An 18,149-nucleotide genomic window follows, 5' to 3' on the forward strand; every position below is an offset into this window, starting at 1 on the left:
GTAGAGGACGGTAGGTACCTGTGACGACTGCTCCGTAATTACAATTACCCGTGCCACGCCCTGCTTTTCGCCGGCTCGTTCCTTTCCAGCCAAGGTAGTGGGGCGTAGCACGGCCGCCAGTCAATAAGCGACGCCTAAGTCCATGGTCCTCCCCGGGTCGCCCATAGGCGCTTTCTCAGGGCTTAGCTCCAACGTCGTTCCTGTTGGTGGGAAAGGACCATCAGCTAACTCGCTCTGATTGGTTAAGTGTAACCGCCTGGCCTGCCCATCGTTAATTGATGTACAGACTGCCGAATACGCTGTAGATACTCAGTACATATCACAATATCATCACTGTTGGTGCCCAATCGGATATGTATTCACTCAAATCACTGTCCCGCTGCGAAGTATCGGATACGCCCATATAAATCAGATACCCCTTCAATCTTCGGTCTTCATCTATCGATTTCCGCTCCTTGACTCTTCTCTCCACAGACCACAGTTCCCAGTGCATACAAACACTTACACGATGTCACTGCCTCCAGAGGGATCTACGCAGCCCTTTAGCAACTCAGCGGAATGGCAAGGCCGCCTCGATCGGGCCAGGACCGGGCTCTTAGGCTCTCCGCCGGCCCTATCGTCTACGCCATCGGAGCTAGACCATAAATTGGCGCCGACCCGGAGAGAGTCAGAAATCAAGCCAGCACCACGCACCGCCGACCCTCAGCTCGCTGAACTAAGGGAGGCTTTTAGGAACGCGTCCCTTGCCTCGTCACTGGATGCTCGTCTTGTTGTCGCCTACCCACCGCGCCGTTCGGGCCGCAATGATGATAGTATAACAGACTCGGCCGTGATCCGCCTTCCATGGGGTGCAGGAGACTGGGACATGGTCGGCGTGGTGCAGCGGACGCACGATGTGGACTTTACCATTTCACTCCCCTTCTACGACCGGTCGTACGACACGCCGCCACCACACTTAATTCCCCATAGCCTCCGTTGTCGCTTATACTACGACCCAGCCAAGGACGATTGTTTGTTAGTTAACCGATCTGACACGCCTATCTATCTAAGCTGTCTCGATTCTATGGGAAGCAGCCGAGATCATGTCTTGACGGGCCAAAACCGAGTAGTCGGGCCAGGCATGTGGAGAATTTCTGTGGGGGGAGACGATGACATAGCGGAAGAGCAGCACCTTCTTCACATGATTATTTTGCGGCGACAGTATTCCGTTACTATACGAAAGGCGCCGAAGAAATTGCCCGGCGACTCTATCCTTAGTAAGCGTTCGGCTCCCGAAGAGGATAGTGAGGAGGCGGCGGGCTCTAAGCGGCGAAGGCGAGAAGACGACGTGACGGAGATGCTCCTTGCCCCAACAACCCGGGCCGCCGCCGGCACCAGTGTTAACCCTAGGATTCTTACCCTGGATACACGGCGTATTGTCCATATCGGTGGCACGCCACTCCTGAATCTCTCGGATGGCGAGTCTGCTATCGTCCGGATGGAGCAATCCGAGGCAATGGCCAGCCGCGATCTAGCCAGTTATGAGCTGAGCCGGCTCGAACGAGTCGCCAACACGCCATCCGCTAGCTTGTTCACGGGTCGGCACTCGGAACTCTCGGAGAATATTGTAGCCAAAGTGATGAGATACGAAGGTCACAGGGCCGAGGACCTTATCCAAACCGCAAATAACTGGAAACGTGAAAAGCGCTTCCTCGAACAGCTGCACCATGTAACTCTTTTCCTATTCCCCACGTGCATTCATCCATCCAGCTTCCTCTCTCCTTTCCTCACGTACCTCTTCTGCGCCGCCCGAGCCTCCGCACGATGCATCTGCAATACTCGCTAACATACTCCTCGCCACTAACAGAGAAACATCATCTCGCTCAAGGCATTCGATGGTCGTCTCTTTGCCATTTATGTGGAGCACCTCCCGCCGTCTCTTCACCGGGACATAAACTCATCGTTCACGCCACAAGATGCGTATTCAATTGTTCGTGACATGTCATCCGCCCTCGCGTTCCTTGCGGCCCGCCAGATCGTCCACAACGACATCAAGCCCGCGAACATTGCCTACTCGCCCCAGCGCGGCGCCGTACTCCTAGACTTCGGGATGGCTTCTTCGGAAGGGGAGATCCGACCTGGCGGAACGCCTTGGTACCTCCCTCCTGAGTTTGCCGTCTATGGACCGCGAACGTGCCCTGGGGATATATGGGCGTTGGGTATTACAATGGCCTACGTACTGGGGAAGATAGGTCTTCCAGAGAGAACCGTACGAGGGTGGCTTATTCGCGACTTGCCAGATAAATATGGAGGGGCCTACAGCCAAATGAATGACTGGCTCAATGGAGTGTCTCGAGCAAGGGAGGCGCTGAATTGCCAGAATATGGTGGAGGGTCTAGTATTCCGGATGCTAGAAGGGAAAAAGGCTCTACGTATCCATGCCACGGAGATCGCTTCTGTGTTTGAGCGGGCCACACCGGCACTGCATGCGTGACAGTTAACTACCTACCTGGGTGTCAGAATAAGGACCTCGAGTACAAGGGTTTATCCTATTTATCGCGAGGGGATTCCCATGGACTTTTCAAAGTATATGGGCACACTGGATGACGTTACTCGTTTTCGCTGGTATGAATCAACGGGATTGTTTCAACGCAGCGTTCCCCTGTTTTCCCTCGGCCTCTCTAGGTCAAACTGTGCATCTTGGTGCTCCGCAGAACCCAAAAGAGGCTTCAGCGTCAACCTGAGGAGGCCGTCAGAAGGAGCCCGCACGTAGTAAGCCTTGGCAACCTTTCCCTACTCCTATAACTACACCGCCCAGCCGTTCAGCCACATTCTCCTTGTGCCTATTCACCCCGATTCTCCAAACGACTTTCTGGGCTGGGTAAAGGCTACTTGGTCGAACTTCCGGCAATCTTCAACTCGCCCTTAGCCGCCCTCGATGCAGACTGGGCATCGACTAACCGTAGAGGCCGGTACCTCGGCTCCCACATCTGTTCTCGGATCCATTCGTCCAGGTCGGCATCGGTGGTCGGAATATCCACTTCGGTCGCCACGCCGTCCTCCACGGCAGCCTGGATAACGCGCCTCGCAACGCGCACGCTGACATCTCGCACGGCATCGACCCCAGGCAGCAACGGACCCGTTTCGTGTTCCAGGGCGGGACTCATCTGCGTTACGCCGTGAATGGCAGCCACAAGCATCTTATCCGTAACTAGACGGGCGCGAGACAAGACGGAGCCTAGGCCGATACCTGGAAAGACAACCGAGTTGTTGCACTCGGCTATTTCCACCTCAGTTTGAGCACCATCTTTCCCCCAAGGTCCCTTGACAGGAGGGAATGGAGATCCGGTGGCAACAAGAGCCTTGCGGTTGGTCCAGTTTAAAAGATCCTCGGGCACGGCCTCGTGCAGTCGGGTGGGATTCGAGAGTGGTAGGATAATGGGCCGTTCGACCCCGGAGGCCATGGCCTCGACCACTTCCTTGGTGAAAGATCTGGGGACAGTGGACGTCCCGATAAGAACATTGGGGCGAACCTCCTGGATAACGGAGAGCAGTGAGGTATCTTTGCCCTTCCAGGACTTCGCATCCTTGACGAAGGGCTTCTGGGCCGGCGACACTTCGGATTCGGATGTTAGGAGACCCGGCTTATCGATGAGGAAGATCTGCTTGGCTGCCTCTTCCTTGCTGATGCCACGCTCCGTGGCGATTGCATCGCGCGCCTGGTCTGCGATACCCACGCCGGCCGAGCCGGCCCCGAAAATGACCATGCGCAGTTCGGAAAGCGTCTGGCCGCTCACGCGTAGACCAGTCATAATAGCGGCTAGGGCGACACAACCGGTCCCTTGCACATCGTCGTTGAAGCACGGAATATCGGAGCGGTATCGATCGAGGATGCGCCGTGCATTGGTGACGCCAAAGTCCTCGAAGTGGATGTAGGCGCGAGGATAGAGGCGCCGCGCTTCTCGGACGAAAGTGTCGACTAATTGGTCGTACTTGGGGCCCCTGACACGGCGTTCCCGAAGTCCCAGGTAGAGGTCGTCGGTGAGATGGGACTCGTTGTCGGTGCCACAGTCGAGAACGACGGGGAGGGTGCGGCTAGGGTGGATGCCAGCGCAAACTGTGGTGAGTACCAGCTTTGCAACGGATATGAGGATCCCGCCCACGCCCTGGTCCCCAATGCCCAGAATCGACTCGCCGTCTGTTGGATATAATTAGCATGCTGCATGGGCGTTGCGGACATGCGAAAGAGCGATTGGCAGGAGGGGAAGAAGAGCAACCGTACCTGTAACGACGATGTAGTCCATGTCTTCCGGGTTGCCCCATTGAGCCAAGTCGCGTTCCACCCTATCGATGTCATGGATATTGAGGAAGCATCCCTCTGGCCTACGATAGATACGCGAGTAATTCTGGATGGCATCGCTCTCGGTCGGGGTATAAATTATGCTGAACAACTCGCCCAGATGGTCGATCAGGAGCTGCCAGTCATGTCAGATATGGATCGGATCACGAGATGCTTTACTTTCTGCGAGAACCAGCACCTTGAAATACAGGACCTCGTTCTGTTCTTTCATGGACGCCATCCAAGTGTTTCGGGAGAGGTCATCGTTCATGGCGGAGTACTGCTCCCAGGCCCGCTTGGCCTGTTGTTCGAGAGTATGGACGTTTTGGGGGAGAAGTCCAGTCAATTGGAACTGCCTTCGCTCGTCGGGCGGGAAGGCTGTGCCCTTGTTGAAAGACGGCGTATTGAGCAGCGCCGTGCCGATGATGGCGCAGTCAAGAGGTCCGGTCGTGCTCAACGGCAGGTGAGAGTACTTGGATGCTTTCTGGGCCGACATGATGCATGCATCAAGTAGCTCTCTGTTATCTGGAATATTGACGAGATCGATCCTGAAGGATGAAGAGGTATGAACGAAAGACTGCGGCGGTCGGTTGCAATGATGAGACAGAGAATGGGCGAGATACGAGGTGAGCACGCTGGTCCATGGTGTTATATGCGCCTGGCTTCGTTTCTGTCCGATGTCGAAGTCATGACGCAACTGTGGACGGATGCTTTGCGGTTAGCCACCAGCGGGGTGGGAAGATACAAAAAAAGAGAGCAAGAGTTTTCCGGAAGCGATACTGTAGTCACTAAACATCAGCGCAAGGGAGGAAACAGGGAATTGGTGTATTCGCTACTGGCACGATATAGATATGTAGGAGCGCTAGGAGCCTCGCCCGTGTGACACAACTCAGGCATCGGTAAACCCGATGCCTAAGGAGAGACAGGCGTGGACTATGATGGTCCATTGGTTGATCTAGCAGCGACAATCAGTTCCCAAGGGGGACCGGTGAGTTATTTCTCAGCCTCCTTCCCGTGCAACACAGAACGTGTCGCGGCGAGAAGACCTTCGTTGGGACGAAGACTCGTGAAATTCGTGCCGTTGAGGCGAGCGAGTGGCTGGTCCCTCGGCTGCGGACTTGCAAAGTAATTTACAGGTTCGACTGGAACGGACTTGAATGACAGACGCCATAATTTGGCATCGTGAGGCCGAAGTGAAACTCACTCGAGTTCGTAACAGGCCCCTGGCTCCAGTGCCGGTCGAGGGTAAAGTCGGTGTCCTTGTCCTTGCGTATGAGAAGCGAGGGAGAAGTTTGGTTTTAAAAGAAAATTTCAGCGGCATGATTCTGTACGATGGTACAGTACACTATTGAGCTCAGCGGTACAACGTATAGATTGGAGCTTGGCACACAGTACATGATTATGTAAACAATTTAGCCTGCAACGACCACAACCGTCAACATGCTCAAGACAGTGCAGGTGCGCCATGGCCTTTGCGACAACACCTGCGAACCGGGAGATTCAGTTAGCTAAAAAGCTGCAGCTGTGGGAAAATTCCAAGAACATACCTCTGCAAGGCAAGACGTCCCAGTCCTCAACGATTTCTCAACGTCCATCTCCTTTCATTACTAAGTCTGGTCAATCCAAGGACATTGTATTTCCTTGTCCATGACAGTGACAGAAACATCCCGGGAGATTATATTCAGTTATAAATATGAACGAGCCGAGAGCAGTGGTCCTTGAACTGACCAAGTCAAACTGAAAAATGACACGATAATACCGCTTAATCAGACAGGCTAGCTTAGACTCCCTCCCCGGCTCTCTCCTGTACGACGTCTTCGGCTGGTTTCTTTCCCCTTCCGACACCTCCCTCTCCAACGCCCATTCTGCGGGCGACATACCTTTGGGCCACGACACCGACAGCGAGGCTGAGTGTCTCTTCGATCCATTCGGTAACCCACTCTCGCGGATCCACCGCCCCCGCCTCGATGATTTCCCGAATCTCCTCGGGCACTGGGAACTCGTCCGACAGGTCTTGGTCCTCGTCGTCGCTCGCAGGGGTTAGGGGGTTGGCTGCATCGAGCCAACGGACCCATCGGGCGGGCATGGACTGACTGAGCGTCGAGTACTCAATCTCGTGGACGGGGTCCAGGACGAAGAGGGCAAAGCAGACCAACTCGTCCGCGCCGCCGGTAGGGTCGGCGACGGCGGACGACTCCTTTTCCTTCTCGACAGCCGCCGTCCGAGCGAATAGTCCGTTGTCGGCATCGAAGCCGATCGCCTGAACGGCCAGAAAGATATCCGAGCTGCGGACGGGATTGCTCTCGCTGGCGGCCTCGGTGGCGCGGACTTTGGCGAGCTCGATGCCGCCGTGGGCGGCGAAGTATTCGTCTGCATAGGCCTCAACACCGGCGCGACATAGCTTGGTTCCCTCGACGAGACCCTTGATCACGCCGAGATCACGGCGCGAATCGGGCTGCCTCCACCAGGGGCCGTCGCGCCAGCCGGCCCCGCCGTCGTGGGATCTCCTGCTGGTATTTTCCTGGCCCCGCTGGATGACCATCAAATCTCCGCCCTCGACCTGAGCCATAACGCGGGAAAAGACTTCGTAGATGATAGGGTCCAAAGACGGGTATCCGACAAAATCGTGTGTGATGTGAATCATCAGGCGCTCGTGCTGGCTGATGGGTGGTGCGAGGGTGTGGATGATGTTGGTGAAGGTCGGTAGGGCTTGTTGGCGGAGGTTGTCACCTGTCGCAAAGTGTCGCCAAAAGGCGATGGTTAGCCTAGCCATGTCCAAGTGAAGGGAAAAACTCTAGGCAGCGATTTCTAGCGTCCGGGGCATAACTCACCAAGAGCGCGCAATCCACCGACATTTCCTCGGACCTGATCCGCCCATTTCTTCGTCTCTTCGTTTTCCCGAATCTCCTTCACGGCCGCCTCGGCTTGCTTCATGGCTGCAGTGGCCGTAGAGAATATCCCACCCCACCAGCCGCCGCCCTGGGAAGGCGCGGCGGAGGTGGCAGGGGCAGCTTGCTGCTCGACTGTGCCCTTCTTTTCCGACTCTTGAAGATCCGAGCTGGTCGCACTCGGGGTGAAGCTGGCGCGAAGAGAACGGGCGCTATCGGTGGACTTGCGAGCGGCTGCAGCGGCGGAGGTGACGGCACCACTGGGCTTATCGTCCTGGGTCGGGGCGGCCGTCGGTCGGGACGGCGAGCTCTTGGCGGCGGGCTCGCGGACACGGGGAGTATGGGGTCGTGAAGGCTCTTCGAGGTCCTTTTCTAGCTCGGCTAGGATGTCTTGGTCGGCCATGGCCTTGGAGGCGGCGCTGGTGGGCTTGGACTTCCTGTCCAGAGATTTCTTGGGAGCGGGGTCGTTGCCGATAGCGTCGAAGAGTTCGTCAATGTCATCGCCAGCAGAGGCGGCCTTTGACTTTTTGGGAGCCATGGTAGCTATAGATACAGAACAAGGTTAGGTATGTAGCTCCCCCGTTTGTTTTGCAGGAAGAAGGCAGGTGAACTCCGTAGTATCAAGGGAGGGGAGATGATACCCAAGGAGCTTCACCACAATTGGGAGTGTAGCTTGGAGGACACCGGCCAGATCGAGTTCGGTTCGTCTTGGGTGGTTGAAATGGTTCTACTAGAGAAAGTCTCGCGTAGAGAATCGCGGTATGATGTACGTAAACAATCCAAAGGCAGGAAGCTATGTGCAAGTCGAATGCCTCGTGATACTGGAAATGGGATGTGAAAGCTCCATGGTGTCTGGACTACATCACCAGATGCTCTCGGTGACACTAGTCTCAATAAGGAATGGTCGACCTCTCGGGAAACTCTCGACATGTCATTGGGTGACAGGGAGACCAATGAAAAGACTGCATTACGAAAAGTGGGAATCCCGAGCACCAATGGGAAAGCACAGCCTTCCCCGTCAGCGACTTTAGCAGTTAACAAGCCACAGGGCCAGGGGCGGGTCGGGTGGTGAGATGATAGGTACGTATCTCTAACCCCCGGAAGCGCGTGGCTGAATTGGGATCAAGCCAGGACAGCATCGAGACACCAAAGTTTTGTCAGTAAGAAGGGCATCTCGACCCAAGGCGATTAATTCCAGGCTTGGTCAATCGTTGATATTGAACCATTTTACGACCTCTTTCCGTCCTCTTTTTTGCCGCCGCGGTTGAGGCACTTCTACAGACTCTTTTTTTCCCGGCTGACAATACTGTCGATAGCCATCTACCTACGGCTTAGACGGGGAAGCCGGACGACGGGGGGGAATAATTCAACGGATTTTCCTTCTCTCGTCCTTCTTATTCACACACAACAACACACTGGGGTCTCGGCGAAGCCTGCTCTACAGGTTCTTTCCCTTACAGCTCATCAACTCATCAGCACCGGGGGGTTCTGTTCTTCCCTCGCGCGATTTCCTTTTCTTCCACTTACCCATTTTTCACCTTAATTTCTTCTCGATTCCCTTGCCCTTCTTTTACCAAGAATCCCTCTACTCCCTCTGCCGTGGGAAAGAAGAAAAGTCTTCTTAATATCGCCTTCGTTCTTCCAGGCTTATCACCATCTGGGCTTACAAATCTCGACTTTTCCATTGCCCTCTTCATCTACCCATAGGCAGCTCTTATCCGCACTCCCATCATCACCATCACCATCACCATGATGGACCGCAGCCGGAGCAGTCGGCCCAATCGCCGCAAAACCTTTCCCACGCCTTCTAGTAGCTTTGGGCTCACAGATGAACAAGACACCATCGCGGCATCTCATCCGACTTCAACTTCTCACCTCGGTTCGCCGCCCGCGGCGAATTCTCAGACCCCACAGACTGCATCCCCCAATCGACGCGCCAAGCGTCAGGATTCGGCTGCACCTCACTCTCACACCGGATTCTTTGGCTTTGAGGAAGAGCCGCCTACTACACCAAGCAATGGCATGTCGCTACGCAAGCGCACCCGCACATTCGGCAGTATGGATGGCGCCGCCGACGAGGATGATGAGAATGAGAGCTACAAGAAAGGCTCTCACAATCTCCGGAAACGCCCAAAAATCGACTACGCCGCCCAGGACTTTGTAGACGAGCTGCCCGAGATTGCCCTTCCCGCCCCTCGCCCTGCCACTCGCCGGCGACGCGCAGAGAGCGAAGCCGCTGGAGATGACGCTCCGGCACCGGCACCACACAGCTCGCAGCGGAAGAGGACAACCTCGCGCGACTTTGGCATTCCCGATGGGAGTTCGTCCGGCCGCCGCAAAACTTCGACCAGGAAGAACTCCGACCACCTCACGTACTTCCCCCATTCGGACGATGTCGTTCAAGACACCATCGAGGTGGTGGGCGACTCGAGCGACCTGCGTACCTCTGGCAACATTTTCGACCATCACCCCAAGGCCTTGACGTTCCCCGTCGTCGACAAGGACACGGAAAATTCCCAACCCCATCCTCTTCCTCCTTCATCCGACGGCCCTGTGTCCCCTCTCACGCAACGGCGAACCTCCCGAGGAGACACCCAAATGAATGACGAGGCAAATAAGCCTAGGTCTTCGCCCACTTCGATTCGTCGTATCGACCATCATGACGTCTCTTCAGATGTGCAGGTCCAACATCACCCTGGCCATCAAGTCTCTCCTACGCCACAACAAAGACCATCACGAGACACTGAACTGGTGGAGGGCAGCGCCTTCGGCCACGATTCCAAGCCAGAGCTCACCCAGAACGGTATCTCCCCACATGGGGCCTCATTCACAGCACGCGATATCAACGAGCCGAGCGAGTCTCGCACTATCGCGCCATCCATCTCTAATCTCACAAGGCCACATAGAGACATGACTGACGCGTCGGCTCGTGATGGCGAGTCCATTTCCGGCCCTCAAGAATCGGAACCTCTACCGTCACCGACTCAGAAATCTGCCGGGGATTCGTTATTGAAAGGCGATGAGCAGCCACGCTACGACGATACTCACAGGCTGCCTACCACAATTCCCAGTCATCCCAGTCAACCCATTCACCCTATTCACCAACTTCTCTCGACCCCGGATACCGGATCAGGAACATCAGGCACCCAGGCCGATGTCTCAGAAAATGATGCATCCAATACGCCCCAGCAGGATGAGAAAATGCGTGCTGTTAATGGCGTTACATGCAGCTCCAGTGTCGAGCCCCAGGAGGGAGGAGAACGAACTTACCCATGGTCCCACCTCACACCCTACATTGAGGGCGAATATGTGACCCACCCGGAACCCATGGTGCAGGTCGTTGCGACCGATGCCGACGCCGATGCCGATGTCGATGGGGACGACGACGATGCCGAGGGCCAGGACGGCGATGGCGCCGAGGGTGGTAGCACGGCAGTCAACGGTGCGGAACCCGAAACGGCTAAGAACAGTGGTGACGATGAAGAGGCTCCTCAGGACGGCCAAGATCACGCGGGCGACCGTGTCAATGCCGATGTAAACCACAATGAGAACGACAACGACGACAACGAGGCCGACGACCATGGTGATGACGACACGCCAGGACTGAACGGTATCGTCGACACCGAGTCAGCCCTTCCCACACCTACCACCCAGACACCTCGCCCTGGCTCCCCCGCCCCAGCGTCCTCGGCTCCGACCGGTGCCAACACGCCGGCGCCCACGTCCACGGACGACAACAAGGAGAAGCCAGCTGCCGCTACACAGGAACGGGTCGTCCAGAGGGCCCGAAAGCAATGTCGGTTCGCTAAACTCCGGGACCCAGAGGACTTTAAGCAAGCCGTACAAGACTACAAGAGTATGCCGACTGCCGACCTCTGGGCTTTCCTGGCTCACGCCAACGAGACCCTTGTCGCATGGCAGACGGAATGGCAGATGCGCGGCCGGCGTGTCGACGACTTTGAGAACACCAAACGCCGGGCTGCTCAAGATGCCGAGTACGAGAAGAAGACGGCCAACCTCAGCCAGTTTGCCAAGATCGAGTCGTACATCGAGAAGGACTTTGAGCTCCGCGGGTACCGAGCGCCTATCAAGGAGAAGGAGGAGGGCACCTATCGGCAGCGATGGCAGGATCGCGTCATGGCGAGCGCCTACGGATTCGACTACGACCCTCACCCCAGCAAGATTGGTCAACAGGACCCCCTCAACCAGCGAGACGGCATCATGGCTGGCCGACAGCTGCGCAGCCAGCCACAGCAGACTGCCAAGGCTGCGGAGGCCGGCGACGGCGGTGATGGACTTGTCGTCACAGGGAAGAGGACCCGGAATCCGCCCAAGTTGTACGAAGGTTTGCTGCAGGATGACAACCGCTCAGCAACCCCGGTGGACCGCGGTATCAAGCCGGCAGGACCCAGGAGGCGTGGCCGACCACCCGCCAACCCACAGGCAGCACAGGAACAGGACCTCGATTCCGCGGCAGCCGTGAAGAGCTCTGGTGCCAAGAAACAGCGGGGCCCCAAAGGAAAAAAGGCAGCCACGGCCGATGCTCGGGCAGCCTCGCCCAGTCCCGACGATGACGCAGACCAGTCTCCTCGCAAGCGAAAACGCGGCCGACAGCCCAAGGCAGCAGCCGCGTTTCACACTGCCGATGAGGACGATGATACCGTGTCCGATGTCACCGAGGAGGACGACGAAACGGAGGATGAGCCCACGCCAAAGCGTTCTCGCAAGACTCGTGGTGGTCGGGGTAAGGCGGCTCCCCGATCAACCAAGCTGCAAAACGGTGGAGGTGTCGCGGCGGACGGGATGTCGGCGACTTCCAGCTCCGACGATGACGACGAAGGCGCCTCCACGTACGGCCTTCGACACGCGAAGCGACAGCCGAACGAGCAACATGAGGCAGATGAGGACGAAGACCCCGCCACAGCAACAGAGCCCGCCAAGAAGCGGCTCCGAATCAACTTCAAGCACACCGTCGGGTGTACAGACCGTCCTGCCGCGAACGGCCGTCATCAGAACACAGCATCACACGCGATTCTGAGGGAACTTGCTGCTACGTCGCGTTCACGAAAAGGATCCCCCACCAAGTCGTGTCATATGGTCACCTTCAAGCATCTCGGCAGAGACAGCTGGACCGTGTTGGGCCGAAGCGGCGGGACGATATCGCCAACAGCGACGGGTGCCTATGGTCATCGTGCTGGGTCTTCGGCGGCACCGTCGGCGCCATCCTCGGCCGCTACGTCCACGCCGGCCAGCCAGGCAGGCGATGAGATTAAGGATTACGCGACCATGACCAAGTCGGAGAAGATGTCCGCGTCCATGAAGAGTGAGTTGTGGCTTTTGTTTTCCCTTTCAACCTCCGACGTTACCTATTCGAAAGCGCGACATTGTGCTAACCCCTTCTGCAGAGAGATGGATGAATGGAAGCATGCAGGGCGCCGTCAACAAACGAAAGGCAACTTTGGCCGCCAAGAAAGCCGCAGCAGCAGCCGCCGCCAACGCTGGCGCCCCGACTCCTCCACCTGCGGCGAGAATGGGCCCCAACCTCATGCTCAATGGACAAAAGCGCCATTATTAATTCAGCAGGAAAGGGGAAGAGGTATTCCTACGACAGAGAACTATGGAAGAAAGAAAACGAAAAACGAAAAACGAAAAAACGACATCATGATGAGGGCCAATCCACGACGCAGGACGGGACAACAAAAATTGCGTCGCGTCTTATTTTATTTACTACCCGACCGCGACATTCTTGCATTACTTATACCCCATTCGCTTCCTGTACTTCTGCGACAGCATACAGAGCATGGTCTGGGAAAAGCAGACCACTCGGGGTCAAAGCGACGATGTTTTTTTTTTTCTTTCTGGCTTATGGAAAAATGAAGATGATCTTGGTTTACTTGTACGACTTGGCAGGGAGAATGCCATGGAGAGAGATATGGCGTAGCGAAAACAGACAAAACTGGGGGTAATTTCTACCCATGGAGGATGAGGATCGCGGGAGTCTATTCCCATGCATATTTGAAGATTTCGCGTGTCAAAGGACTGTGGAGGCAGTTCTGCATAGGACACATGGTAATAAGGTGCAAAATAATAGACCAAAATACCGACCATAACCGGTGATCATTTCTCGTTTCCCATGATGGTAGTGAACCATATGATAGATAGAGATGTGGCGAGGCGTCTCTCGTCTCCACAGGAGGAACGAGGCATTCCTCGTCCTCCTTCGAAGAGGGCCAGCCATGATGGCCTGACAACGAAGAGTCTGCCCAGCGCACATGTAACGTGAACGACACGACCAATGGTTGTTTGCTCAAATCATGGGATCTTTTTGTCTGCCCCGATGCGAATGCCTGGTATGAAGTCTGCCCTTTACACGCCGCAGCCCAAAATGCAGAGCCTTGCCAATCCAGCGAAATAAAAAAAAAGAACCCGTGATTCTCCCGTACCAGGACATCATGCCTCCCCGTTTTTTCCGTCCCCAGAAACCGCCGGTGGGGAGGTGTTTCTCGGTTCGTCGTCGTCGCATCAGTGGCCCCCAAGTCCCGTGGCTTTGGTCGTATCCTCCGCTCGTCTAATTCGATCCTCCGCTTTACATCACGACACCAGAGTTGCTGGCAATACGCTATCGACGGTGTCAGTGGCTTGTTAGGAGAAAGGGGAGGAATGGAACCAAGTGGGACAGCAGGGTAAACTCACGGGCCAGAGCTCAGCAGCCTCCTTTCCAACGGGGCCAGTGATGGCGGAGCCCTTCATCTCACCCTTGGGATTGACAATCTGCGATTGGAACCGTCAGCCACAACCTCGCACATTACCGACCATCGACTTCGTCTCCCCTCCTCCAATCGTTGCTACTCACCACACCGGCGTTGTCCTCAAAGTAGAGGAAGACACCATCGAAGCGCTTCCACGGCTTGGACTGGCGGACGATGACGGCGGGGTGGACCTTCTTCCGGAGCTCGGGCTTGCCCTTCTTGACTGTGGCCATGACCATGTCGCCGACACCACCGGCAGGCAGCCTGTTGAGGCGGGCACCGATACCCTTGACGGAGATGATGTAGAGGTTGCGGGCACCCGAGTTGTCGGCGCAGTTCATGACGGCACCGCTGTATAGCTGGTCAGCTTCGCTTCGTCGCGACCATCTGAGGGAAACGTTGAGGGAGTGTCGTACACTGGGAGACCCAGGGTCATCTTAAGCTTGCCACCAGGGGCACCTCGCCTGAAATCGCATCCGTCAGCACCTGTCTGCTCTTCTTCCTGCACACTATCGATCGATCCATCCGCGTCGCGTCATGACCAAATCCTGTCGTGTCCAAAACTTTGCCATCTCAGATAGTTGCATCAAACGATGGGCCGGGGGGCGGTTTCCGCATGTCGGTAGTATTTTTTCCCCCTCTTCTTCCCCAGCCGGTGCTCGAGTAGGCGTTATCTTTGCCGCATTCTGGACGGTCGGCAAATCGGAGGATCGATCGAGAGGAGAGCATCCGGAAAAAAACAAACTTACGAGAGCTTGGCCATTTTTGCGTTTGTGAAGGATGTCCTGCCGTGCTACTGGCTTTTTGGTGAGGGCGAGTTGTCGTCGGCGAGGTCGTCAAAAAGGTAGAAACTACTTGGTGAATTTGTTAGTTTTTTGGCTGTGGGGTGGAAAACCCTGAAGCAAGCGATTGGGTCACGTGGATTATGTGTTTGGTGGGCGGGTACAACATGCATGTACCTCCGCCGGTGAGCCCCTCTTTTGAAAATCCGTGACCTATCTTCGTCAATACGTAATATTACACAATACGCGACATCGAGAAAAACATTTTGCCGATGCACTTTTCAGTCGCAGGGCTCTCGCAAGGCTGTCTCCGTCAAACCTGGAAACTCGTTCGAATCATTCCAACATCAACGTGCAGTCACATGCGTCGGACTGCAGACCGACATTTGACCATGCAACAGAACGATTACCCGCAGGATGTCAGACGATACCAGTGCAGTGCGTTTGGAGCGATACGGAATAGCACCACGTTCGGGCATAAAATTACTGCAGTACTCTAGTCCTTCGACGATCCTCCACGTCCATTATCAAATGCTTCTAGCAAACATGATCATTAGTACCAGTACGACCATTACTGGACTTGCACTGGGTTACGTGCTTTCTTGGGCCGGCTGCACGCTCTGCGGGTTGGCAAACACGTTATTTGGGTCCCAGGCCCTCTTGATCTGCTCCAGTCTGGGAAGATTGGCACCCCAGTATGATTCCTGGGCGTTCTCGAGCGTGGGATCAACGTAGCCGGCGTACGTGCCTAGAGGGCCATCGACGTTCGATCGAATGGTCGTCACGATCCCGTCGATGAAATCCCGTGTCCTCTGGCTGACCTTCGGGATTCCGACGCCGTAGCCCTGGCCGAACATGACGGTGTCCCGGTGCCGGTAGGCGGTGGCATTGAGGGGAACGTCGCTGATGGCGCCGCCGGTAACGTCAAAAATGAGGTACCAGGTTAGCGTTCCTTTCTTGGCCCCGTCAATGTAATTCATCAGCTCGTTGATGCCTTGGGAGGTGAGGAGGTTGTCGCGGGTAAAGGCGACGCTCCTGGCACTGAAAGGGGTACTGATGGCACTCAGCCAGAGGGCGCTCTCCTGGGCTTTCTGCGCGACGGAGCCGAGCCAGTCATCAATGACGATTGACTTGTTGCCGCCGGGGATGCGGTCGGGGATGCCAGTGGCTTCGAACTCTTCCTTTGTGCCATAGAACGTCCCGGTGATAATGGCACCAAGCTCGTGCAGGACGAACTCGGAACCGAAACGGCGATCGAGGTCAGGGTCGGTGACGAGATCCTGCCAAGCTTCGAAGATGGGTCCAAGATCGCGATGGCGGCCGAATGTTACGGTGTAGGTGTACTCGACGACATTGCCAGGCTCGGGGTTGGTCCTCATGACAAATTCGGTGATGATGCCGAAGCTGGCACCGGCTCCCTTCAGGGCGAAGAAGAGGTCCGGGTTCTGGGTCTCGCTGGCACGTAGGATTTCACCGTCAGCCGTGACGACTTCGACTTCGATGACATGGTCCAGGGACGAACCCCACATCCGAGAAGAGGGCCCGAGGCCTCCCTAGAGAGACGATCGAGTTAGCATCGCGGACCAGCAGGAGAGCGATAACACTGGAGGGAATGGATTGGGAGGGGAAAAAGGGGGTGGTCCTCACAATGGTGGCATGGCCGCCAAGGCCTACGCTGGGACAAGTGCCATGGGAGATTGCACGGCCGCCATTCTCGTGGAGCTTCTTGGTGACGTCGTGCAGTTTATGACCAGCGCCTAGGGTGGCTTGCCAGTTGTCGCGATTCATGTGAAAGTGCTGGAAGTTTCGCAGGTCGATGACGAGAGCGCCGTCGTCACCGCCGGCGCCATAGTTGCTAGACGACGAGTTTGAGCATGTAACAGGTTGGCCGGTCGGTGTTGTGGTTCTGGCAAGCAAGGAGACGAGGGATAAATAAATAAGGCTCACCCGTAGGAATGTCCACCCGATTTGGCCTGCACGCGTACGTCGTTCTCGACGGCGCACTTCACAAAGGCGGCCACCTCGTCGGTGGTCTCGGGGCGAGTTACGGCGATGGGCTCGACGGGGATGTCGAGGTTGTAACGATCAACCCAGGCAACTTGGTACAGCGGGTTGTTCGGATACGCGACACACCCGAGTCGTCCGCTACAGACGGCGTTCAGGCACGTCGCCAAACTGCTCGGGTTCTGGCCCATGATGCAGGGGGAGCTCAGTAGGCAGAATGACAGATGTCGTGCAGCAGCAGCAGCTTGGGTATGACGTGATTAGCACGGCTCCGGGGACTGAACGGTGAGGCGTCCCAAGAATTGTTGGAGAAAGAGGGAGAAACAGAACTGGGTGAACCATTGCATATTAATTGGGTATGTACCTAGTAATCAGGGACGATTTACAGGAGCTCAACTCTGCGGGGGGGAACCGATTGCCAAGGCGGATGGCTGGCTCGCAAGTCTTATGGGGCCCCTGTCACCCTGTCACTGCCGCTGGCTCTGGGGACCCCATGTCGCCATGGCCCTGTGTCCATTCCATCGGATTATTGGTACTCACCGTCCTCACCACCCAATTTCTGAGAGGTTCAAAATACCTAAGGGGCTCATGGGACGGAAAGGACTTCAAGCTTGATAGAGCAGCAGAGGCCGTGGACATCTCTAGCGCAACGACGGATGGGTGATTGAGGAAATGAGGTGTCTCTACTCCGTACTTCGTATCCTGGACCAGACTGAGCTAGGGGCTGGGCTATCGGGAAGAAGCCTGACTGAGACATGTCCTGGCGAGTCTCAACCGGTGACAAGAACATACATTTGCTGTCATCAAAGGCATGCACCTCTTGTTGTTTTTCCCGTCTGCTCTCGATCTTCGGAAGATCTCCACGGGTCCTAAAAGGGAATCTCCAAACGAAGGTGCCTTGTTGGTCGGTGGTGGTGGTGGTGGTGGTGGTGGTAGTGGTGGTGAATGGGATAAGGAGGTAGGTCATCGTTAGGGCCCATTGGCGGGATTTAAGCGGCAATGTTCTGCCGATGCAACGTGGGATCTTGAGTACGTAAGCTGATAACGGTCTTGGTACGAAATACCTACACAGGTATAAATGTAGGTACTTCATATGTACTTCGTACTTCGTAGGCGTAATGACTTTGGCCTGCATTTTCCAATTCTATTTCTATTAATATCAACACTCCGAAATCAAAGGTGTAAGTCTCTATGCATTGAGCAGATGGGGCTGGGTAGTTATTATCTCTGGGCGACATACATACTTGAGCATCTCTGAATTATTCGTCGGATCGTTGTGAGCTCTGGTCTGTCGCGTCGCTTCAGCAAGCTGTACCTGTACGTACTGTACCGACAGCAGTCGACGGATAATATTTGCGGGCGAGGACGACCAACCAAGGGAAATGCCATTATCCTGTAATTACATCAG

At 55.8% G+C, this 18,149-nt stretch overlaps 7 protein-coding genes across 7 annotated transcripts; 2 read left to right on the top strand and 5 right to left on the bottom strand.

The window, feature by feature from the left end:
- Window positions 1–508: 508 nt before the first annotated feature.
- On the top strand, window positions 509–2,473 carry ACRALDRAFT_1069326 (uncharacterized protein; the record flags this gene model as incomplete). Its single annotated transcript, XM_071017660.1, has 2 exons — window positions 509–1,708; window positions 1,847–2,473. 2 exons carry the CDS (start codon window positions 509–511, stop codon window positions 2,471–2,473), a joined length of 1,827 nt encoding a protein of 608 aa, XP_070875545.1.
- ACRALDRAFT_1062276 (uncharacterized protein) lies at window positions 2,445–5,551 on the bottom strand. The gene is made up of 3 exons (XM_071016569.1): window positions 4,518–5,551; window positions 4,262–4,454; window positions 2,445–4,177 (listed from the first exon to the last, which is right to left on the bottom strand). The coding sequence occupies exons 1-3, from the start codon at window positions 4,812–4,814 to the stop codon at window positions 2,868–2,870; spliced, it is 1,800 nt and encodes a 599-aa protein (XP_070875546.1). The 5' UTR covers window positions 4,815–5,551; the 3' UTR covers window positions 2,445–2,867.
- Window positions 5,552–5,956: 405 nt separating this feature from the next.
- ACRALDRAFT_1048821 (uncharacterized protein) lies at window positions 5,957–8,021 on the bottom strand. The gene is made up of 3 exons (XM_071015559.1): window positions 7,848–8,021; window positions 7,150–7,749; window positions 5,957–7,048 (listed from the first exon to the last, which is right to left on the bottom strand). Exons 2-3 carry the CDS (start codon window positions 7,742–7,744, stop codon window positions 6,099–6,101), a joined length of 1,545 nt encoding a protein of 514 aa, XP_070875547.1. The 5' UTR covers window positions 7,745–7,749; window positions 7,848–8,021; the 3' UTR covers window positions 5,957–6,098.
- Window positions 7,841–12,781, top strand: ACRALDRAFT_208464 (uncharacterized protein; the record flags this gene model as incomplete). The annotated part of the gene is made up of 9 exons (XM_071022451.1): window positions 7,841–8,003; window positions 8,048–8,084; window positions 8,152–8,271; window positions 8,334–8,366; window positions 8,405–8,469; window positions 8,523–8,626; window positions 8,667–8,805; window positions 8,918–12,529; window positions 12,612–12,781. 9 exons carry the CDS (start codon window positions 7,841–7,843, stop codon window positions 12,779–12,781), a joined length of 4,443 nt encoding a protein of 1,480 aa, XP_070875548.1.
- Window positions 12,782–13,074: 293 nt separating this feature from the next.
- On the bottom strand, window positions 13,075–14,843 carry ACRALDRAFT_1080742 (60S ribosomal protein uL14). The gene is made up of 5 exons (XM_071019067.1): window positions 14,705–14,843; window positions 14,372–14,419; window positions 14,060–14,306; window positions 13,900–13,977; window positions 13,075–13,825 (listed from the first exon to the last, which is right to left on the bottom strand). The coding sequence occupies exons 1-5, from the start codon at window positions 14,716–14,718 to the stop codon at window positions 13,793–13,795; spliced, it is 420 nt and encodes a 139-aa protein (XP_070875549.1). The 5' UTR covers window positions 14,719–14,843; the 3' UTR covers window positions 13,075–13,792.
- Window positions 14,844–15,109: 266 nt separating this feature from the next.
- Window positions 15,110–17,423, bottom strand: ACRALDRAFT_1062279 (uncharacterized protein). Its single transcript, XM_071016570.1, has 4 exons — window positions 17,106–17,423; window positions 16,685–16,985; window positions 16,385–16,592; window positions 15,110–16,290 (listed from the first exon to the last, which is right to left on the bottom strand). Exons 2-4 carry the CDS (start codon window positions 16,930–16,932, stop codon window positions 15,328–15,330), a joined length of 1,419 nt encoding a protein of 472 aa, XP_070875550.1. The 5' UTR covers window positions 16,933–16,985; window positions 17,106–17,423; the 3' UTR covers window positions 15,110–15,327.
- ACRALDRAFT_2026589 (uncharacterized protein) lies at window positions 17,328–17,993 on the bottom strand (the record flags this gene model as incomplete). The annotated part of the gene is made up of 3 exons (XM_071020400.1): window positions 17,328–17,805; window positions 17,848–17,885; window positions 17,982–17,993. The coding sequence occupies 3 exons, from the start codon at window positions 17,991–17,993 to the stop codon at window positions 17,328–17,330; spliced, it is 528 nt and encodes a 175-aa protein (XP_070875551.1).
- Between the last annotated feature and the right edge of the window lie 156 nt (window positions 17,994–18,149).

Source organism: Sodiomyces alcalophilus (assembly GCF_042370955.1).
Source record: "Sodiomyces alcalophilus JCM 7366 unplaced genomic scaffold ACRALscaffold_3, whole genome shotgun sequence".
Classification (NCBI taxonomy): domain Eukaryota; kingdom Fungi; phylum Ascomycota; class Sordariomycetes; order Glomerellales; family Plectosphaerellaceae; genus Sodiomyces; species Sodiomyces alcalophilus.